The sequence below is a fragment of the Setaria viridis genome, chromosome 7 (assembly GCF_005286985.2).
Source record: "Setaria viridis chromosome 7, Setaria_viridis_v4.0, whole genome shotgun sequence".
Lineage (NCBI taxonomy): Eukaryota > Viridiplantae > Streptophyta > Magnoliopsida > Poales > Poaceae > Setaria > Setaria viridis.
Window position 1 is genome coordinate 27,324,095 of NC_048269.2, and position 21,852 is coordinate 27,345,946.

Consider the following 21,852-nt stretch of genomic DNA (forward strand, 5'->3'; position numbering starts at 1 on the left):
AGTGTATCCACTCCAATCCCCATACGTGCGCGGCGTCGACGGATCATGGGCGCCGAAGCATGTGCCATGCCTGGATCTGTCCATCTGGGTGCGCATTTGGCCTGCAGCAGGCTGGGGCGTGGGCTGGAGCTTCCCAGTTAGGGCAAAGTCGTAGTAACTGCCCATGGCTCGTCCCAAGTTACCCCAACCCCGGCCATAAAGACGCAGGAAACCAGCAGCCAATTAAACGACGGAACAGTACCGGCTACGCCGGAGTAGGACCTTGCACTGTCTCCACTAACATTCCGGCAGATGGATTCCCTCTCTCTCTCTCTCAGCTCCCAGCTAGTAACAAGCCAGCTCGTTATATTGCTGCTGCTGGGGGCATGTAGCTAACGTCATTGCTGAAAAAGCAAAAGGAAGGGTGGGTAGCTCGCCTCGCCTGCGAGGTTAAGGTAGCGGAAGAGTGTTTGGCTGGCCTTGTGCTGGGGGCTGTGGAGACAAAGGAGAGATAGAGGGCGGAGATGGGGAGGGGCAGGGTGGAGCTGAAGCGAATCGAGAACAAGATCAACCGCCAGGTGACCTTCTCCAAGCGCCGCAACGGCCTCCTCAAGAAGGCCTACGAGCTCTCCGTGCTCTGCGACGCCGAGGTGGCGCTCATCGTCTTCTCCAGCCGCGGCAAGCTCTACGAGTTCGGCAGCGCTGGGTATACACTATACACATATGGATCTCTCTCCCGCCACTTGATCATATGCAATTCGATCTCTCGGATCTGCTACCGCAGCTCTTTCGTTTCCACCTTTGGTTGCTTAGCCTTTTCGTTTCTTTCCATTCTCACTGATTAAATCTCGTCTTCTTTCCTGATTTTGGCAACAATTTCCATATTCTGCATATACATGGATCGGCTGTATCGTGCCATGGATTGATCCTTAGCTAAGCTCTTAGGTTTTTCCTCCCACGTGTACATGGATGAGACCTTAGCTATACATGTGCTTGGGGAATCTTCCCCAAAATTTTCATGCCCTAAACTCTATGTGTCCCCTTTCTTCCTTCTTCCCTGGGGAATTGTACAATAGTAGCGCTCTTTGGGTTTTTGCTTTTGGGGTGAGATATGTCTGCGTGTGTGTCTGGTAGCTAGGAGAGGTAAGGCTGGATGCCTGGATATACATAGCGCAAGTTTTTATGGCAGTATGGGCTTGAAGGGGAAACGAGTGAGTCTTCTGTTTAGATCCGGCTCAAGCAGTAGTCTTCATGTAAGTCTTGCTCACAGACGAGATTTTGATGCCCACTGGATTTATACTTGCGTTTCTAGTACATCATGTTTCTTTCTTTCAGGTAAAAATCCAAATTTGATTTCTTGCAATTTTTTCGTTTGCTTTGCTGCTTCATTTCTCCTCTTTCTTGTGCCTGAATTGAACCTTACGATTTTGTTATAAGATCATTAGAGTTTTCATCACTGCAAAGGATAATAACATGCATGTATATTACTTACTTCGTGTAGTACGTACCAAGTGTTGAGTCTTCCATCATGCTGTTAATTTGTAATTTCATTTGCTCAATCTAAGATATATAGGGCTTTGTTCTAAAAAAACATTTGAATATTGTATCATCAGTTTACTCTTCCCATATTTGACTCCGGGAACTTATTTCATGTCAACTAGTCATAATCAATTAATTCATTTCTTATGAAGACGTAAATCAATTTTTTTGAAGATGTCTAGATTTCTTGTTTAGCAAATAGCTAAGAAACTGATGGTCTTGTGTGTCATGTTTCTTTTTTATCTTTTCAATTTTGATAAGTGCGATATGATGTCATATAAGCTCTCTCTTTTCTACATATGAACTTTGTTGACAGATTTTGTCTCAATAGAACATTTATATCCTTGAGCACAAAATGATAAGCATCAAATTTAATAATCCAATGCATATTAATAAAGAGAGTATTCAAATGCATGGACTACTGAATGACTAATGGGCAGCTCTTTAGGGTTTGTTTGGTCAATACACTCCAGATGATGCATTAATTCTCTCTTGTTGTTTTGCTTAGTTTTGCGATACCCACCGAACATTTATATGTATGATTTGAATGATGGAACACATATTGGGTTTATCTAGCTAGTTAATCCTTAGAACTGAGCATTATCAAACGAATACATCTTAAAAGCAAAACTAGTTCGACATGAATTATACAGGTGACAAAAAAAGAGTATCACTTGATGTGTAGTCAATGCCTACCATTTTCCTTAATCACTACGTGCACAAGCCTTTACTTTCAAATACCCCTCCATTTTTTTAAGTATATGGCATTTAGGACAAGCTATTTAGTTAAAAATGAACTAATTAGCTTGTCCCAAATGTCACATATGTATATATTTCAAAATGGAGGGCCTATATAATCTAGGGGGCATATGCATTTTTTATGCAGAATCTATTTAATTCATCTCTGTATAATTTCTTTCTGCAGAGTAAACAAGACACTGGAAAAGTATCACAATTGTTGTTACAATGCTCAAGGTTCCAACAGTGAATTTGGGGGTGAACCTCAGGTACTGTTATTGTTCATTGGTACGGCATGGCAAAGTTTGTACTCCCTCCGTATAGGAAAACCTCCGTATAGGAAAAGGAAGTCGTTTTGGACAGTGACACGGTCTCCAAAGCATTACTTTGACTCTTTGTTTTTATAAAAATATTTATCCAAAAGTGATATATGTATATTTTTATGAAAGTATTTTTCAAGACAAATCTATTTATATGGCTTTCACATTTCCAAACTCAACAACTTAAAAGTTATTCATGCTTTATATTCCCAATATTTGATCCAAACCTTGTCCAAAACGACTTTCTTTTCCTATACGGAGGGAGTACTTGCTAAAAGAGTGCGGACATTTATTTTCTGGACCTTCAAAAGTACCAGAATTGCCTTCTCTATACAGAATGTCTTGTTTATTACAATTTTGGTAAACAGTATGTGTAAAGGTATGGTCAAGAATTTAGTAAAAAACTTAGTAATAGAAAAAATATGGGATGTTGAAAAAAGTGCATTCAGTTTTTATTAGTAATCTGCTTTATTATGGATCAGATTATTTGCTAAAATAACTCCAGATTTCTTAACACGGAAAAAATATTCACTTTCTAATAAAACACTCTTCAAATTGTATGGACTTTCTTATAAAATGAATGGAGAGTAGTAAATTTAAGGGACTAATTTAGTACCCAGGCATTTGATATACAGAGATCAATTAGCATATGTATTGCAGTCACCGGGGCAATTATATTAAATTTAATCTGATAGGTCAAAACTCACACGTACTATATCGCGTTAATGATCATACAGCCTATATCAATGTGAGAATAGCCGCTTTGTTGTTTTGTCATCATATTACCATATCTCTTAATATATTTTCACTTGAATATTAGGGTTGGTACCAAGAAATGTCAAGACTCAAGGCAAAGCTTGATTCGCTCCAACGTTCTCAGAGGTATAAATTACTTCAGTCCACCTTTTTTGTCCATGTAAACATGATTGACTACATTACCACAGCTGTACATATTGCGAGATAAAAATTTCTGAAAAAAGAATCAGGAACAGATGGTAGTATTCTGCACTCTTTAGTTAATAGGCATGACTGTGTCAAATTAGCACTTGCCATTGCAAGTATACTAACATGGTAGTGTTTATTCCAAAGGCACATGCTTGGTGAGGACCTTGGACCACTGAGCATAAAGGAACTGCAGCAACTGGAAAAACAACTTGAATATGCACTGTCACAGGCTCGACAGCGGAAGGTTCACCATGTATATTAATACCCTAACTTGTCTTACATTATTGTATATGTTTAATTGGTTGTATCAACAGTATAATACAGGAATTGCCCGACAAAGAAGGAATTAATTAGTTCAATTTTAATACTACAAGTACAAGCACTGTACTTTAACATATATAGTAACTAGTGCATCCTTAAGCATTGCAGCTGAATATCCTTTACATTTATTTCAGACTCAAATGATGATGGAGCAGGTGGATGAGCTTCGCCGAAAGGTATGTCTATCCAGTCTCTTCTAAAACCCTCTTGGTAGTCATATTCGGTAGATCAATATATTACATTGTATTTAAAGTGACAAGCAATCGTGCAATTTTTCAGTACCCAAAATAATTTAATATATCTTTTTCCTGAAGGAGGTGCACAAGACCGATTGCTTTGCATAATTTACTTGTTACAATTTTGTATCCACTGTGTTTATAGTCATGCTTAAAAAAAGGAATTTTGTTCTATCGGAACATTATTTCGTTTTCATTTCACAAATTATTGTACTACACTTGGATAAAAATAGTTGACATAGCTAGCTGCAGATTTGCAAGATTGCCTGTTTTCAAGTACCTGACATGCTAATTGTCATTGCAGTTTGGAAATGTCACTAGAATGGTCCTACTTATTAATTTGCACATGCGTTATCAGATCATTATTTACACTTTGCAGCAACAAGCACGACCTAGTTTGCTGAGGTCTTTGCAAAGTCATATCACACAGATTGCATCTACTAGAATTTCTATTTTATAGTACCAGTTGATTGAGAGTTTTTCTTAGTAAAGTTTCGCATGATTGTTCACCTTGTATCCGTTTTGAACTGCACGCAGGAGCGCCAACTTGGGGAGCTTAACAAGCAACTGAAAAACAAGGTCTCGCTCCTTAGCTAGCTATACTTACTGATATATACACCTTTGTCAATTCGTCCACACCATGTTAATGCATGGCTTACTGGAAACTTACTATCTTCCAACACCTTCAGCTGGAAGCAGAAGGTTCCAGCAACTACAGGACCGTCCAAACCTCCTGGGCTATTGAAGCTGCCGTGGGTACCGATGGCGGTTCACTCTTCGCGCCAAATTCTCAGACACCAGCAGCTGCTATGGATTGCGAGCCCACTCTGCAAATTGGGTACGGCTAGGTTATAAAGCCAGAACCATCATGATTGATATACAGTGAATCTGGAAGCGGACACGGCGCTAATCAATCGAACTCCTATGTGATCTCTGCATGCTACAGGTATCACCAGTTCGTTTCTCCTGAGGCAGCTGCAACCATGCCTAGAAGCAGCACTACTGAAGGAGGGGAGCAGAACAGCCACTTCTTGCTCGGCTGGGCCCTTTGATCGAGCTGCTCTCGATCTATGGAAGCAAATAATTGTCACGTACGTATGTACGCGTATGGTATAACAAGCGATCGATCAGACGTATATGGTCACTACCATAATTTGCATGCAGGTCCTAGCAGCTATATATGGTATTCCCTAGCTATAAGCATGCACTGTACTCTCTACCCAACTATATGATGGCTCCCTGCTAGAGTTCAGAACTGTGCTAGCTAGCCTTCTGCTTGTCCTTGATTCTTGGATTAAAATCAGCCCTTGAGTTGAAGGCCCGTTAGTTATAGGGATTGTACTCTATCTGTTCATAGTGCGCCTTCATCTCAGCCGGCCAACTGTGGATTGGATTGTCAAGGATATGAAGGTAGGAAAGGCATGCTTGAGCCAAATTGAACTGAAAGGGCATGGACCCAAATCAAATATTGAAATTGTTTATTTAGCACAGTCTATATTTCAATTATTGGGGATTGAAACTGAAGCTTGCAAGATCTAATTAAAGCTGCTGTTTAATGTCAAACTAATCCTGAGTAGTCTAAATACTCCTATATACTAGACTGCATGCGAGTACTCATTTTTTATCATCGACCGTTCAGGTGATTTATCAGTTGAGTTGAAGGTAAAAGTAACAGCATGCAGAGTACTCGCATACTAGACTGCATCTTAATGAGAGTTCATCTAGTTTACCTACTTTCTCTAATTTTCCATCGTATTTACTGAACGCTAGATTACTTAATCAATCAATTCCACAGTCATTAACTTAATGCAGTTATAGGCAAGCATTGCTTGAAAGGCGACCCCTTCAATACGACAATGAGGTGTTAGAGGAGCACTCATCATACTAGTATATCGGTATTGATTAATTCCTTTCAAAATCTGTGGTGTGAATTATTGTGCCACCTGATCATAATCGATTGCCTTGCCTGCAACCAATGGTCAGGCCAGGTGTGTTGTCATGCGAAATAGAAGCTGATCAGCGATTGGTCAGGCCAGGCCTGCTGCTCATGCTCATGCACTTGCTGTTAATAACTGAAGAATTCCAATCTCTAAAGCTTGCGGTGATGCAATGTGCAATCTGTTACCAGGCCGCTCCAAGTACTAGTCCACGGGCATATACGAGCTTCCCAAATTCCAACTGCTTTTCCGTGCACACTGCACAATTTTCAGATGTGATGCGTACCGCGATGAGATGCAGAGAATGTGACCTATAACCAAACGAGACCAGAAGAGGGGGACGTGCAAGCCTCCCCTTAATTTCTTTTGCATCGTTAGATCGATCAAGTACCCAACATTAAGGCATGATCCGTCAGTGTAAGATTTATATCCTGCATGTATAAGATGTGGTTGCGTACGATTTCCGCTCTGGGCCACCACTAGATATTGATCCCTCTAATTTATGAGCAGTTGGGCATAATGATTTGAGTGCGAGGTAGGGAATTAGGCACCATGTGCTGGATCTTTTTACGGTTCTTTGAGAGGTACCAAAATTATTAGATTTTGATGTCTAGGCACCAAAAAATGGTATCTCTGATCATGTTACAACTTACAATCAGTGGCACCACTTAATTGGTATTATGAAGCACTGTAAAAAGGATCTAATGTGTGAGTTTGCAACTCGCGGTTGGCTACCGGGCGTTTAAGGCATCAGTAGACAGTAGCGGCGAATCGACTCATGAGCTCCACGCAAGCAGAGAACGATTCCATTTTCCTCTCTCCAGTACAAGTCGCTATCAACGGACCGACTGCAAAAATAACCCACTTTAATTTCTCCTCCTCACAAGCAGAGCAACAGAGATGTGCTACTTGCACTTTAATTTTTATTCAGCATGAATCAACTCTTAAACACTAATCGATTATTTCTCTCTCTTCCATGAATCACCACCTCCAGTAATGATGAATCGATTCAGTGACTCCACGTCGGCTCATGCACCAGTCACCGGAGAAGCCCTTAGATCGATGAAGGGAAACCTCCATTCGGTGTTATGAGAACAAGAATAAAATCCTTTAGTCATAAGCAGTTGGTCCTTGCTAACCTCATGCGAACCAACTACCACTACCAATCCGGTGACATTCTCTTCTTGGTAGCCGTCCTCCACGTTCTCCTCCTCCTCTACTACCACGGCCATGGCCTTAACATCTCTTCTGAAGCTCCTATGCTCCGGAACTGACCACTGACATAATACTCGTGGTATACGATGTCCCCATCATATATCATGCTCATCACCAAAATTTTAACCGTAAACTAAGGGCGTCCTTTTCTAGTAGCAAGTTATTAGCATCATATCCTACGCTGATTGCAATCGTTGTTGGTAAATTAGTGTAAGACATAGATGAGATCAAACATGAGATAGACCAATAAAAATGTTAAATATTACCTGTAAAAATTGTATTTTTGTTTTGGACTTGGTTCTTTCTCTGAATTGTAACTTATAGTCACCAAGTGATGGTCAGTTATGAATCTAGTGACAAAAAAATAGGTTATATATGTAGGTCTTAGCAACCAACCAAATTTGCACTCGCATTGGCATATCAAAATTTTTGAAAAATATATAACTAAATAACACCCTTAAATATAATATGGGTTACTATAAATAATATACCCTTAAATATTAAGTCATTTTAGAATATATTGATAATATTTTTATAAATTTAGATTACCAGTAAAAACAAATCATGATTGAGAACATAAATGGGTATTACTATGTTTCTTATTAAATTAACTTCAGAACATATGTTTTTGCAATTATTGTACGTACACGATCGATTTATTTATTTTAAATAGCGTATTTTATGGAAACCATCTATCAAAGTGTTGCACTGGACAACATGCCAATATCCTAAAACAGTAAACACACATGTGGAACTATAAGTAGTAGTTTAATATATTAACTTTACATAGAGGTACTAAATCCATATCAACATGCAATCAGTAAATTAAGTATGGTTAAATAACCACACGATCCACGGGCCGGGGAGGCTGAACGCTGCACACTAGGCACCAAAGCTGAAAGCTGCACGGAGACAATTTGCACCCAAGAAGCCAAAACAGTGTAAGCTTGTTTGATAATTCAAGGGCTTCAATTTGCCCGTCGAAAGCAGGCACCCAACCCAACGCAATCGATCTATCGCTACAAATGAGTTCCATCAGGTACACTTTATGCCAACCTCCAATTAATTTGGCGTGCTCCCGTCCATTGGCACCAGTGCAGTGGTTAGTCGTCCTAATCGCAATCAGTTCGCGGTTGGCCCGTCCCTCATCCAGCGCCAGGGCCACCGGCCGAACCCAAGCACGCACGGGCATGTGGTACGATCAGCCGTACCGTGCCCTGCCAATGCCAAGTAGGCCGGCGCGGCGGCGCGGCAGCAGGTTGGAGCGGCACAGCGGGCACGTCACCTCGCCCATGTCGATCCAGCGGTCGATGCAGCGCGTGTGGAACGCGTGGGCGCAGTTGCCCAGCCGCCGCACCTCGTCCGTCGCCTCCAGCCGCTCGAGGCACACCCGGCAAGTCGCCGGCTCCCCCGACGGCGGCGACGACGACGACGATGCCTCCTCGTCGTCCTCGCCGCGGCGCGCCACGGCCGCCGGCGCGAGGCTGAGCTCGAGGAACCCAACGGGCGGGAGGCGCCGCTTGACCGCCTCCGGCAGCGGGGCGTCCCGCGGGGGCCGGCGCCGGCCGTTGATGAGCGGCGCGTGGTCCTCCGGGTTGTAGGGGAACTCGTAGAGGCCGAGGAAGCAGAGTACCAGCACGAACATGAGCGCCACGGCGTGGAGGAGCTTGAACAGGGCGGCCACCGGCCGCGGCACCGCGTCGCAGTAGCACACCAACGGGAAGGTCATGATGATCACGGCCGCCCGGCCGGCAGGAGGAGAAGACGCGGCAGCTATACTACTACTAGTAGTCGCCAAGGCGACGACGAGCGCACGCGTCTGCGGGTGGGTCGGCGGGCTTCGGAGAGCGCACAGTGTCGCGGCGCCCGTCCGTGCGGATATATAGGGGACGAGGACGACGCAACCGGAAAGAGGAAAAAAAGTGGCTCGACCTCTCGTGCTCGCTGCACGGTGCGCGCAAGGGAAGGCCGCTGGTGGGCCGAGAGGGGAAGTTGCGGCGTGCCCGTCGTTCTAGAAGTCGTGGCGGTACTTTGGCTTTGGCACGGCGCGGGCGAGCGGATTCGCCTAGGGGGCCGCCGGTGGTGTCGTGCACGGGGCCGGTATCGATCGGGCGGCTCATGCAGAACGCGAGCACGGTGGTGGAGGTCGCCGTCCGGGCACATGGACATTCGGAGAAGCCGGGGCCGTACGGCTGCGATTTCAGCTTTTCCTGATGGGACTCCTCCGGAGGCAGATCATGCGTATGCCATCATGCCCACCACGGGTTCGGCGTGATCCGGTTCCTGGCGTGCCGTGTGGATGTGTGATACACTGATACGTTTTAGTATTCAGGTTGGTGCCGCGCCCATGTCGCCTTGACATGCTTATGCATGCATCGTCCTTCATGTTTGTTGGTTTTGTGTTAGGCTTAAATAACAAGGGTATTTTTTTTTCAAAACATAGAACACACTTGCATATTCGAAATGTACATGTGCAAATATAACCTACTCCCTCCATCCCAATTTATAAGTTGTTCTGACCCTATTTACTTTTTTCAAATTGTAAGTTGTCATACCTTCCCGTAGTCATTTGGCATCTGTCTATTCCGAAATTACCCTCGCCTTCGCTCGCCCAGTTCACTCCTCCTCCGCTGGTCGACTGCCTAGCTCCCTCCACCCCAGATCCAGATCGAACCTTCCCCAAAGACTGCCTACCGCCATGCCCTACTGCTAGGATGACCTCGACACCCTTGGCGAGGTCCCCACTCGGAGGCGCTGGTGCGGCCATGCGCACGGTGCCAGCTCCGATACATCTCCCACGCGCTGTCCAGCCCCACCTTCTCGCGAGCTAGATCTGGGGCGGCGCAAGAAGAATGGCAGAAGGCGGTGGCGGCAGCGGCGCCCATCTAGATTTAGTGTACGTACCTCCTCCTCCCCAAATCTTTATTAGGAATCTTGTATTGTTTGATAAAAATTGCATCTTTTCCCTAATTTGGTTGGTTAATATGCGCTGTGTCAAACTTGTTCGGCATCATCAAGTTGCTGCTCAAGGAGTTGCCCTTCATCAGGGGAGGCTCTCCATGGCGTCGGTCCAGTCGGCGCGTGGTTCGGCGAGGTGGTGCCCGGTGCCATCAGCTTCCGCCTCGTCATCAACAGTGCCGTAGCGTTCAACAAGTCCCTGTGGCACGCCATCGGCGGTGTTCCCCGTTGGTGCGCCGCCGCTGCTCAGCAAGCGTCGCTGCAGCACGTTGGCAGCAGCTGTGCCGGTGCTCATCGTCTGCTCGTGCTAGTTTTCCTCCTCGCCCTCCACCACCCCATCAGCGCGTGCTTCAGTCCGTGCCTCAAATCTACCATATTCCCTTCCTTTTGATGCTGATCCTCTAACCGTGCGTGTTGCGTGCTCTTGCAGCAGACTATGGATCGGACGAGCGCACCGAGGTGGTCGTCAGCACCGTAAGCTTCCGTGTACAGGCAGTGTGGTGTCCATTCTACAACGCCCACGATATCGTAAGCTTCCTGTTACTTTCCTTAGGCTTACGCTGCGGCGCACAAGATGCTAAGACAGTGGTGGTAGTGTTCTTTTGGACTTGCTTGTGTCTTGACTAGGATAAAGAGTGGGTTGAATTGAGTGCAACATTTTAGAGAGATCAAGTTGCTTTCTTGCAACTTACGGTGGTGGTGGTGGTGGAATGTTGCTTTCTTGCACGTGCAGGCTAATATGAGATCAGTGAGAATGAGGCCACCTTGGAGTAGCATTGCAGATAAGTGTTGTCACTTATACTGTCAGTACATAGGTTTTGAATAATTTTGTTCCTCTCTTTAAATAAAAAATAATCTTTGAAAATGTGCTAGCATAATCTTTACAAAATCACCTATAGCAACACACTAAGATACTCAACCGAATTGTGCTAGATGGGCTAGCGCGATAGCATAGAGACCATTCTCGCATGACAACCAATGAGGTAGTCTCCCTTCTCTTTCTAGGCGTTGCTTATTCATATGTGGGAGTTTGTACCCATTCCCTCCTCCAATTTTCATGATCTCTTTCATGCACGACTGTAGACTTAGGAATACTCGATTTAGGATTGCCTCATCATATTCTTCAAACTCTTCCTCCACATTATGAATTAGATCTTCAATAGTTTCTGGACTGCCACGGTCGGTTAAGGACTGTATAGAGTTGAAGAAACTAAGGTCCAAAACATTCATGTCTGGGAAATTTGCTAGCTGTTGCATTAGTCTAATGTCTAGCCCAGTAGCTGCCACAACTTAAAAAAAGGCTGAGTCATTTGGATGAACATGGGTTCTAGCATTGTCTTGTTGAATGAAAATAATCTTGTCTCTGTCTTCTCGTTGTCACTTGTCTTGGATGGCTAGGATAACCTTTTCAATCAAATATTGTCTCATGACCTCCCTGTTGACTATGATAGATTTGGTTTCTAAGGTCCCTCTTTCTCTGTTCCGGCTCCGCCTTGCTGCAGGTATCTCTTTCACAAATGGCCACACTCCAAGTTTTCCAGAAAGTATCAAATTTCCTTGCTCATCATATTTTAGCCTACCTACAGCAGTCAGGAACTTGCTTTACCAATGTTGTTCTTGTTCTGAATAGTGCGTTCAGGGTCATCTTCTTCCGGCGTCAGGTAGTATTTCTTTCCTTTTTTGGTCATAAAATACCATTTCTCATCAATATGCACTATATTCTGCATATCAATGAATTTGGGTTCTGCTTCCCCTAGAGTTCCCTGATCCAACATTGAAATGCGGAACTGCAGTCTATCTCTTTTATTGCTCTCTCTCAAGTGTGGTTTCAATGTACTGGAGTGGCGTCTTATCTCACCCATTTTGAACTTCCTGTGCAATGTCGAAACAATGATGTCTAAGGATTTGGCTAGTGACTTTTAAGGTGGATTTTCTATTTAGTGGAATTGTGGCCATTTGAGAGAGATCAAGTTGAACTTTCTTGCAACCCACTTGACTAGTTCTTCTGTTAGAAACATCAACCTCTTGTCCTAGTGCAATCTGCTCACATGCACATTTCTAGATCTTTTGGATAACTCGAATATGAGCATGAAAGAAAGTAGCAACCTCCTTTGTTGCATTCTTTGATAGTTTCCCATTTCTTCTCTTGGCATGCAAAGATGTGTACACAGCGTATCTCTGAGCATCAGTTAACCATCTCCTTAACCTCATTTGTGGTACCACATCTACAAGTGTAATAATAAGAGAAGAAAATTAGGTTGATTCATATTAATATTTTTTTAATTCATGATATTGAACAACTAAAATATTGAATCAACAACATGCCAACATGCTATTCAGAACTGACTTATGGATAAGCCAACATGCTATTTTTATAAGAGCACAAGAAAATGGACAACATGATGATGTTATTTAGCCATGAGCATATTGGATTTGTATTTGTTGGTTAGATCAAAATTTCTAACTCATCAGTCACATTCCAGCATATTTTTAACTCATCAAGCCACCTAACAGAGGAGCGAGGAAGAGGCAGATGCAGAACTTATACCTGCAGTAATAGAGTCACCACCTTCATATTCAGCTAGAGTGTTGGCATCCTGGTGGGCTGTAGAATCGCCTTCTCCAGGTATGATTCCGCTGTCTGAGTCCTCTGGAGGTGTACAATTAAGGTCTAGCAAAACACTTGCTGCCATCTGAGATGAATTGCATATCGAACCACTCAATTTCACACCTGTTGATGCAGATGATGCAACATTTGATGAGTTGGCTTCGATGCAGAGAACTGGAGGAAGGTTAGCTGGCCGGGGGTCATCTCGCTTGAGGAGCTCACCTGGTGATATGTAGTTCTGCTATCTAGTGTGGTTGGGTGGCCAGCGCTGGGGATCTAGGCTCACGGGCGAGTAGCTTGACTTGAAGAAGTGGATCACGTGCTGGCCTGATAGCTTCCTGGCTCTGTATCCGCTAGAGAGAAATTTCTTCCTGGCACCGACGGCGAGATGCTCTGCATCCGCCAGAGAGAGAAATTTGAGATCGTAGGTTGTGTCTCCGAGCGAGTGAGACACAGACATCTGAAATTGTTGGTGCGCGTATGTAATTGCTTCATGTATTTTATTTGAAACTTGTCTTGATGTGCTAGCTATCACCCGCAAGTTGCCTACATTAACTTAAGAGGCAGAGGGGCAGAAGTGATATTCTCCTTCTTACCTTAGTTTCCGCTAAAAATCCCAGAACGACTTATAAATTGGGATGGAGGGAGTACTTTTTAAGAGCATCTTCGAGGAACTGAACTAGCAAATCTTTAGATGGATGAAATAACCATAGACAACGCCTCCCACGTACTGTCGGCGGCGGGTTAGTAACAGCTCGTGAGACAAGGAACTCATTGTGGACATCAAACTACACATACACCATCAAATTAGTTGCTTTGAATCCATAAACACTGTCAACATTTATAAATTAGTAGTACTGAAATTAAAAAATACTGTCCATGACACAGAAAAAAGGACGGAGTAGATACAAAACACTGTCCAGCCGTCTCATACACTTGGACGTGCCATCTCACGAGGACAAAAATGGATGATGGATCGCTACGTCGAGCCAGCCCAGTGTTAAATACGCATGAATGTCATGCAATCTTCATGCTTACTCCTAGTCAGGATACGCATGCATGTCATCAGGCAATTCCAGACGACTCTACTAATCACATTCTTGGATTGGGTGTGTGGCGAAGACAAGCCGGCAAAGCGTCCAGCGCCAGCATGACGTTGAACGCGTCCTTTTGTTGCTGCCAGAAAACGCAAAGATTTTGTCAGATTGCCGGTCTCTTTCCAGTTCTGGTAGCCGTCGCAACGAGCAGCTCAAGTGCAGGTGCAGCGAGCCAGCGAGTGGCTAACGATGGATAACCGTGTAGTACGTGGATATGGTGTGGGCGCGCAATTGGCCCCACTACGCTAAGTTCAGTCAGACCATGTGGTTCGCTGACCAATTTAAATCAAGGGGTTTGACCGATCACTGGTGAGCTTTCCCCACATTTTTGCAAAGTAGGTGCGAGTAATGACATATATTATTCCTTCGATTATTCCAAATTATAGTCTATTTTAACTTTATTTAAATCAAACTTCTCTAATTTTAACCAATTTATAAAAAAAAGTCAACATACACAATAAAACAATATCAAATTAGTTACTTTGATTCCATTATGACATATATTTTAATAATTTAGAACGGGGGAGTATTTCTTATGGTCAGTACATGGGACTCAATGTATGTGGTATTGTGGTGCTGAAAGGTACTTAATAAACTCGAGACATAATTGACAATTTGTAAGAAAAATCAATTCCATTTCTTACGCAACAGCGCAAACTAATTCTATTTCGAGTCTCAAGTTGCAGTAGAGCACCGCCGGTGTGGCATCTCTACTTCTCTTGGGCCCTTGATCACATCTCTTGCCGTACACTAGTACTCCGTAGACTGTAGCATATATATGATCAGTCTTCTGGGAAAAAGCATTGGACGCTTCGGCGAAAAAGCATAAATCCGAGCAAGCTACAGTGTTAACCTGGTAGGCAATACGCATACGCGAATGCCTCTTTCCGGGCACAGTACATTTATCTATCGATCGACGTACGTGTTGAGGCAGCCATTACTGCGAAAGGAACCGAGACGGAGAGCTCAGTCACCGGGGCGAGCTAGCGTGGCACGAGCCCTGCCGCCCGTCGTCCCACGCCGTGGGCAACGACATCGGCGCGCGGCACAGCGGGCAGGTGGCCGCCTCGCCGGTGCCGGCCCACGCGTCTATGCACGCGGCGTGGAACGCGTGCGAGCACACACCCAGCTCCACCACCGTCTCGCACCCTCCGGCCCCCAGCCCCGCCAAGCAAATCGCGCAGACGGCCGCGCCCTCGCCACCGTCCTTGTCGTCCGCCGGCTGCGCAACCCGCCGCCGTCGCCTGTACAGCGCCGCCGTGCGCGCCCGCGTTGTCCCGGTCACCGGCGAGCGGGGCGCCCACAACATCGCCTCAATGAAGCGCTCCACGGCCGCATCGTCGTAGTCGGCACGCACTCCTCCGCGCCCCCAGGTCCGTCCGGGCAGCTGCACCCCGCCGCCCTCGCACGACACGACGCCGAGGCGATCGAGGAGCACCGCCGCGACGAAGCGGAGGAGGCCTAGGAGGTCGAGCAGGAGCAGGAGGTTCCGTCGCAGGGGGAGCTCGTAGCTGTGGTCGGAGCAGGGATCAATGCTCGCTGGCGTCATGGTGGTGGCGGTGGCGGGAGCGGATCGATCGATCAAGGACGACGCTTGTGCGGTGCTGCGCCGCTGCTGCTTGGTTGGATTGGATGTCTCGCTTGCAGCAGGCGTTTCTTTATAAACTGCGATCTGCAAGCTTGTTTGGTGGTACATGCTTTGGATCAACACTTCAATGGCGGGGGCTGCGAGTTGCCTGTCATCTGTCATCAGTAAGGAGCGCGATAAGCGTGCGTTGCAGGGTTGTAGCCATGAGGTTGGCGTGGAGGTATTTTCGAACCGTAGCCTGTAGTCGTCGCAGCCGCTGGACCACAGACGTGGTAGTAGCGCTGTGGGCATCAGCGCATTATGGCGGAAATCTAACGTGTTTGGGCTTGAGCTCAAAGGTTTCGTCCATCTGTCGTTGTAGTTTGAGTGTCGTTTCTCATGTACAAAATTAGGTATCGGTCGTCCCTCAACTTTAAAATTTATTTATTTTTATCCCTCAACCAGTTTGAAAGTGATTTCGCATAAAGTGACGTTAGATCCCACATGTCTGGTGGTGGGTCCCACATGCCAATGGCTTCCTCCTCTCCCCTCCTCCTCCCCCTCTCTTCATCCTCCCCTCCTCGCTCCGCAACGCTAGCGCTACCCCTACCTCCGAGATCCACACCGTGTCCTTTCCTCCATCCTGCCCCCTCGCCTACGGTGGCCGACGCTCCCTCCTTCCTAATCTCACCGCGCAAGCGGCTAACCGAGCAAGTGCGGTCGGTTTTGGTTGCCCGGTCGAGGGAGCCGCTACACAGGAGGAGGAGGCCGGTCGTGAGGCACGGTGCCTGAGCTAGAGGCTCGCGGCAGCCAGGGGCTGGATTTGGGCGAAGGCCATGGTGAGGCGGGGGATTTGATTAAGGAAGAGGAGCCCAGCCTCCTACGTGGTTGGTGGCTTCGCCCCCGCTTGCTTGGTCCGTGGTCCATGGGTGGAAGGTGGCGTCATGGGGTAAGGTGGCGGCAGCCGGTGAGAAGCTCAGGTTCCCTCCCTTCTCCTCTGCCGCACGCTCGTAGATGAAGCTCTAGGTCATGCGCACCACCACCACGGTGCTGCTCTGGCCTGCGTCGTGCAGCTCACCGCCGTCGGCGACAACTAGGGCCCTTGGGTGCTCAAGGGCTGGACTCGCCGCGCGCCCGCAGCCCGTCATCGAGAAGGCTGCGAGGATCTGGGGAGGATGAAGAGAGAGGAGAATGAGGAAGAGAGGGGAGGAAGAAAACTACTGGCATGTGGATCCTAGCACCAGGTCATGCGAAACCACACTCAAAACAGCTAGTGCCATATCATGCGAAACCACTCTCAAAATAGTCGAGGAAGATTTTACCGATTTTGCTTACAAGGCATGAAACTCAGATTAAGATGATAGATGAGGGACGTCAAAAGCCCTTTCACCTTGGTCTATTTCTAATCTCTAACCGGCAAGCACAACGGTTTCGGCCTGTGACCCCGAAGGCCTGCAAACCTGGAACCACACACAGGCCGACCTCTCTCTCTCTCTCTCTCGCGAGAAGAAGGCTCCGTAAGGCCGCTTTGACCAGATGTGGCCCGTTTGTGCCTTATACACCAAATTAGGCTGTTTTATACTGGGCTTGCTGACGCTAGGCTTATATGCGTCTGGCCAAACTAGTCTAAGATTCCTGAACATTGTTACCTCTCTCTGTTCAGCGTGGTATATTTTTCCCTCACGAGGAAAAAGAAATAGCCATCACAAAAATCTGACGCGAGATGCTAACTGAAACTCTCTGTCTGCTCTGAAAACGTAGCACCATACATTGTCTTCGCGCACTATCTTCTTTGATGGCATGGAAATCTTTGTCCCCTGTGACTTTTGACTCATGGGAGTGTCCGTGAGTTGTCATTGCCACAAGTGATGGAACTTTTGAAGACTGATCGGGGGTGTGATATGTCTTGTTATCAGAAAGATTTGCCGGTGTTTTTTTTTTTGGTAAACAAGGGATCTGGCGGTGAAAACGTTGGCCGGGGAGGCCAAATGAAAATGAATGGGCGGTGCCGGACGCCCGGACTGTCGGCGAACGAGACGAGACTGTCAGTGTTTGGTGACGCCCAACTTTCAGAGTTCCAGTGCCCTCACCATCAGGTACAGGTGGTTTTCTCTACGGTCGGTCACGAAGAAAGGCGAGGCACATTTACGAGAATAACATCTGTCTCCCCTCTGGAAGGTAAAAGGGCTGTTGTAATAGTAAAGCTCTACGGAGGATCTCAGAAGATTCTGTAACTTCTTCCTTTTGTGCAAACGTTTTAGACAGTGCAAGGCTGGACGAAAAACAGACCAGAAAACTGTGCCGGTCCGTCTCTGAGATTGCGCCGTTGATGGTTCAGAGAAGAGACGCTACAGCCTGCTCCAACCATGTAGCGAACGAAGGCACGCACACACGGGCTGAAACTGTGGGCATGACATGACCAAAATCACACCACACGTACGTACCAGGTGCAGGCCGAAATGTTGAAAACTGTTGTTTCCCTGTCGAAGAAGTTGACAGGGTGACTGAGATTTCCATTTCGCACAGGGCCGCCACAGGTCAAGCGGAGCCCAAGGCCATGTTTAGTTACCTCCAAATTCACAACTTTGGCACTATGCAAAAAGAAGATTCCCTATCACATCAAACTTGCGGTACATGCATGAAATACTAAATGTAGACGAAATCAAAAACTAATTGCACAGTTTTGTTGTACTTTGCGAGACGAATCTTTTAAGCCTAATTAGTCAATGTTTGGACAATAATTCACAAATACAAACGAAATGCTAAAGTTGCGCATTTATGGCAAAATACCAATTTTGCCACTTCCAAATTAGGAACTAAATAAGGCCCAAACTACACGGGGCATCACGCATCCAAACAAGCAAGCGTGATTCACGGGGGCACTGGAAGCAAGCGCGCGACCCATGCAAGTCCGTCCACCCGCGGCCCACGGCAGCGGCACGATGGCTCCGAAAACCTCGCCGTCCGAGCACCGGCAAGCGTCTCTGCTTCACTGGTTTTCGCGCTCGTGTTGCGTCGGTTCGGTCGGCGTCGAACGTGTTGTGCGGGAGACGGCGGAGCGGTGTCCTGTCTCCTCGATTCGGCGGGTCAACGCATCGGCAGGTCAAGATGCTGTCCGGCTTGATGCCGATCGAGCACGGACACGAACACGAGTTGTGTTGCCAGACGCAGCCCTGACAGGCTGAAGCTTACGTAGCTCGGTGACTTCGATCCGGTCTCGCCTAGTACGGACAGAGAAACCCAGCAAGTGCCCAAGTGGCGAGGCAAGATGTGATGGACTTCCCGACGAGCGCGCCTGGAGTAAGATGGGATAATGAGTAAAGAGGAGAAAATCAAATATAAAAGATAATCGAACATTTCAAGAAAAAATATTTTGAGAAAGAGTCAATAAACGTTTCACTCCACATTTTGCTTTAGACAAAAAAAATCAGCTTGCTGTATACAATTAAACTTTATACAGCCTTCCTTTTCTTTTTGTGAGGCTCATACACATTTTGAGATGGTAAAATAGACGTTTTCATCCCTCAACTTTGCTCCGAGGATCAAGTTTGTCCCTCAACTTTTAAATTGACTGATCTAGTCCTTCAGCTTTCATTTCTAGATCAAGACACTCCATATTTGGATAAGACTAATGCGAAAAGTTTATCCTTAACTCCTTCTCCTTCTCAATTTTTGCTATCACCATTTGCACTATACAAGATCATGATGCCACAATCTAATCAAAAAAACCTAGATAGCTGTCCTAGCTCTCATCTCCTCCTCAAGCAGCAGCAACATGTCCTTTTTAACAAGCAGCAACTGCCCGCTGTCCAATTTCTCTCCTCGAGCAAGCCACCAGCAGGAACATGTCCTTTTTAACGAGCAGTTTACTAACCTTGCTCGCAGTCGATTTGCCACACCAGTCCCTCTCTACCTCCATTGATGCCATGGTGAGCTTCACAGTACCACAAGAATGCTCACAGTTGATCATAGTGCCGGCAGAAATTAAGGAGGGGAAGGGGCCAAGGGCAAAAGGGACTTTTCACATTAATCTCATTCCAGTATGGAGCACCACATCACAATTTCGATGCGTTTGACCCAAAATCAAAGTTGAGGGACTAGATTGGCTGATCCGATAGTTGAAGGACGAACTTGGCCCTCAAACTAAAGTTAAGGAACCAAATCGCCTATTTTGCCTTTCGAGATCTAAACTTTTACAATCTTTGATCAAAGTTTAATCTAAGAGTTTGTAGATTGTTGGATATAACTGCAATATAAGTCGCTTCTAGATTACTCTGCCATATCTAGGATGCTTTGGAGAAAAATATCGCACATTGAGAAAAAAAAGTGCGCACATATATGGAGAAAAATATCGAACGCATAGGTTCTACAAAGGAGGAGGTGGAGATGGTTGGGAGAATGCTCTGCTCATGTAGAAATGGATTCTCATGTATGGGCCCACAAAAATTTTTATGTTTATTTCCACCAACAGTTTAGGGGCTATTTTCCAAGACAGCGTAACTAATACACTAATTTACTTGCTTAAAAAACGCAAATGATGCACCAAGTTCAAACATCTGTCAGAGCGTACGATCTGGACGAACAAGATTGAAAATACAAACTGCGAAAATGAAAAGTAGCAATCTGCTAATGACACATCGACCGTCGTTGTACTTAATTACTTTAGAGAACAACTTGGACGTGGCACGTTGGGTGAATATGAATTTTGCGCGTGTTGACCCACTCACGGACAGAGTTTCAAGTCAACAAGGTCAAGAGTCATGCAGATGATGCCATTGTTAGAAAACTGTGTGTTCTAAATGGTCTGGTGTCGACACCCTCGATCGACAGGCGGGCCTGTGATTGATAGAAAAGTATTCTGTCAGGCCCTATTTGGATAGGGACTGAATTTGGACGGGGGCTGAAATTACTTTAACTTCCCCTAAAAAAAGAAATTAGCTTAACCAAATCCTTTCAAAGACGTCTCGTCATATAATTTGCGGCAGTATGTATAAATCTATCGCAAGGTTCCGTCCGGTTAGCATTTTATCTCACGTTACCCAAAAACTACCATATAATATACTAGCATTTCAGCGCTCTTCTCTTGTCATCGAGGCTTCTGATCGATGGGCTAAACACATGCTCTCAGTGCTCTAGAATTAACTTTTTCTTCATCTCCGTCGAGCGAGGGACATCCAGCAACAAGCTAAGCACAACCATACACTTTAGCTTTATCTACGTCACCAAATGGCTCCGCGTGTTGCGTGTCACAGTACTCTCGATGTTAGAGCGAGGCTGCTTAAATTTCTTAATTAGCCAACGGCAGCATGCATAATCACGTAATGCTTACAGTGCTGTACTTGCACAATGATAGATCACTGACGCATCCCGCACGATTAGGAATAAACTCTCCTAGTGGATTCGCATCTTGTGTTGCGACCAGATTATAGAAACAATTAGTAGTAGCAGTCCACTCGACAGGCAAACACACACTAGATAATGTTACTTAACATAATAACATCTTCCCTGAATTTAGCAGTCGGACCGGGAACTATTATATCCCTACACGTTGCAAATGTTTACTTTAGCTGATTAGATCATACGTGGCAAGCCAGTGGATGTCCATGCATGCGCTACTAGTTCGAACCTCACAAGGCGATCCGATCTATGCACTTTCTCTTTGTTAAAGTTCTCTGAGTTACATTGCTGACGCGAGCGCAACGAGTCCCGTTGCTGTCATGTTTAGAATGAGGACCTTTTTCATATCTATGTTAAAGTTGGACGACAAAAACAAATCACTCCATCGTCATGTATCACATGTCATCTTTTATAAAAAAAACATCGTTGTATGTTTTCAAAGTATTACATACACGCATGCACACTTAAGGCTCCCTTGGACTATTGCAAACATCGTTGTATTTTTTATCAAAGTATTGCTTACGCAGACATACTCACATATGTGCATGCACACTTATCCCTACAAACATCTCCGAGAGGCTGAACAGACGTACATGTTCATATATACACACGCAACCCCATCCTTATAAACATCTCTAAGAGACTAGCCGTCAGATCTCGAGATTGATGAAGTTATCACAATCACCTCATTATTGATGGGCACATAGCCTAGTCTAGAAAAAATAGTGTCGGTTAATTCCTGAAATAAAATCAGAAAAATGTTACCAATTCACAGACATTATTGTTGCATTTAGAACTACTATTAATTAGACCTTCCACATTAATTCTCATGCAAGAAATGGAAAGACATCCTCGAAATTGAAAAGACAGAGAAAAACTGTTACAATTGTAAGGTAGGTAGTGTTTACGTTGCAGTCATAGGTGTCCATAAGTAATGTTTATGTTGCCATATAAGTAAGACATCACTTTAAAAATTACACTCTACACCCATGATC

The 21,852-nt window shown here is 45.5% G+C and overlaps 3 protein-coding genes across 4 annotated transcripts; 1 reads left to right on the top strand and 2 right to left on the bottom strand.

The window, feature by feature from the left end:
* Nucleotides 1-291: 291 nt before the first annotated feature.
* On the top strand, nt 292-5,568 carry LOC117863242 (MADS-box transcription factor 17). Of its 2 annotated transcripts, none has more exons than XM_034746869.2 (8): nt 292-685; nt 2,444-2,525; nt 3,397-3,458; nt 3,666-3,774; nt 3,977-4,018; nt 4,616-4,657; nt 4,768-4,916; nt 5,025-5,568. In XM_034746869.2, the coding sequence occupies exons 1-8, from the start codon at nt 504-506 to the stop codon at nt 5,128-5,130; spliced, it is 774 nt and encodes a 257-aa protein (XP_034602760.1). In that variant the 5' UTR covers nt 292-503; the 3' UTR covers nt 5,131-5,568. The 2 variants fall into 2 exon arrangements, with proteins under 2 accessions (XP_034602760.1, XP_034602761.1); XM_034746870.2 differs by having other exon boundaries at nt 293-685; nt 3,666-3,765.
* Nucleotides 5,569-7,977: 2,409 nt separating this feature from the next.
* LOC117863082 (uncharacterized) lies at nt 7,978-9,136 on the bottom strand. The gene has a single exon (XM_034746667.2). It carries the CDS (start codon nt 8,957-8,959, stop codon nt 8,432-8,434), a length of 528 nt encoding a protein of 175 aa, XP_034602558.1. The 5' UTR covers nt 8,960-9,136; the 3' UTR covers nt 7,978-8,431.
* A 5,318-nt stretch (nt 9,137-14,454) lies between these two features.
* Nucleotides 14,455-15,816, bottom strand: LOC117863218 (uncharacterized). Its single transcript, XM_034746837.2, has one exon. The coding sequence runs from the start codon at nt 15,770-15,772 to the stop codon at nt 14,864-14,866; it is 909 nt and encodes a 302-aa protein (XP_034602728.1). The 5' UTR covers nt 15,773-15,816; the 3' UTR covers nt 14,455-14,863.
* Nucleotides 15,817-21,852: the final 6,036 nt, after the last annotated feature.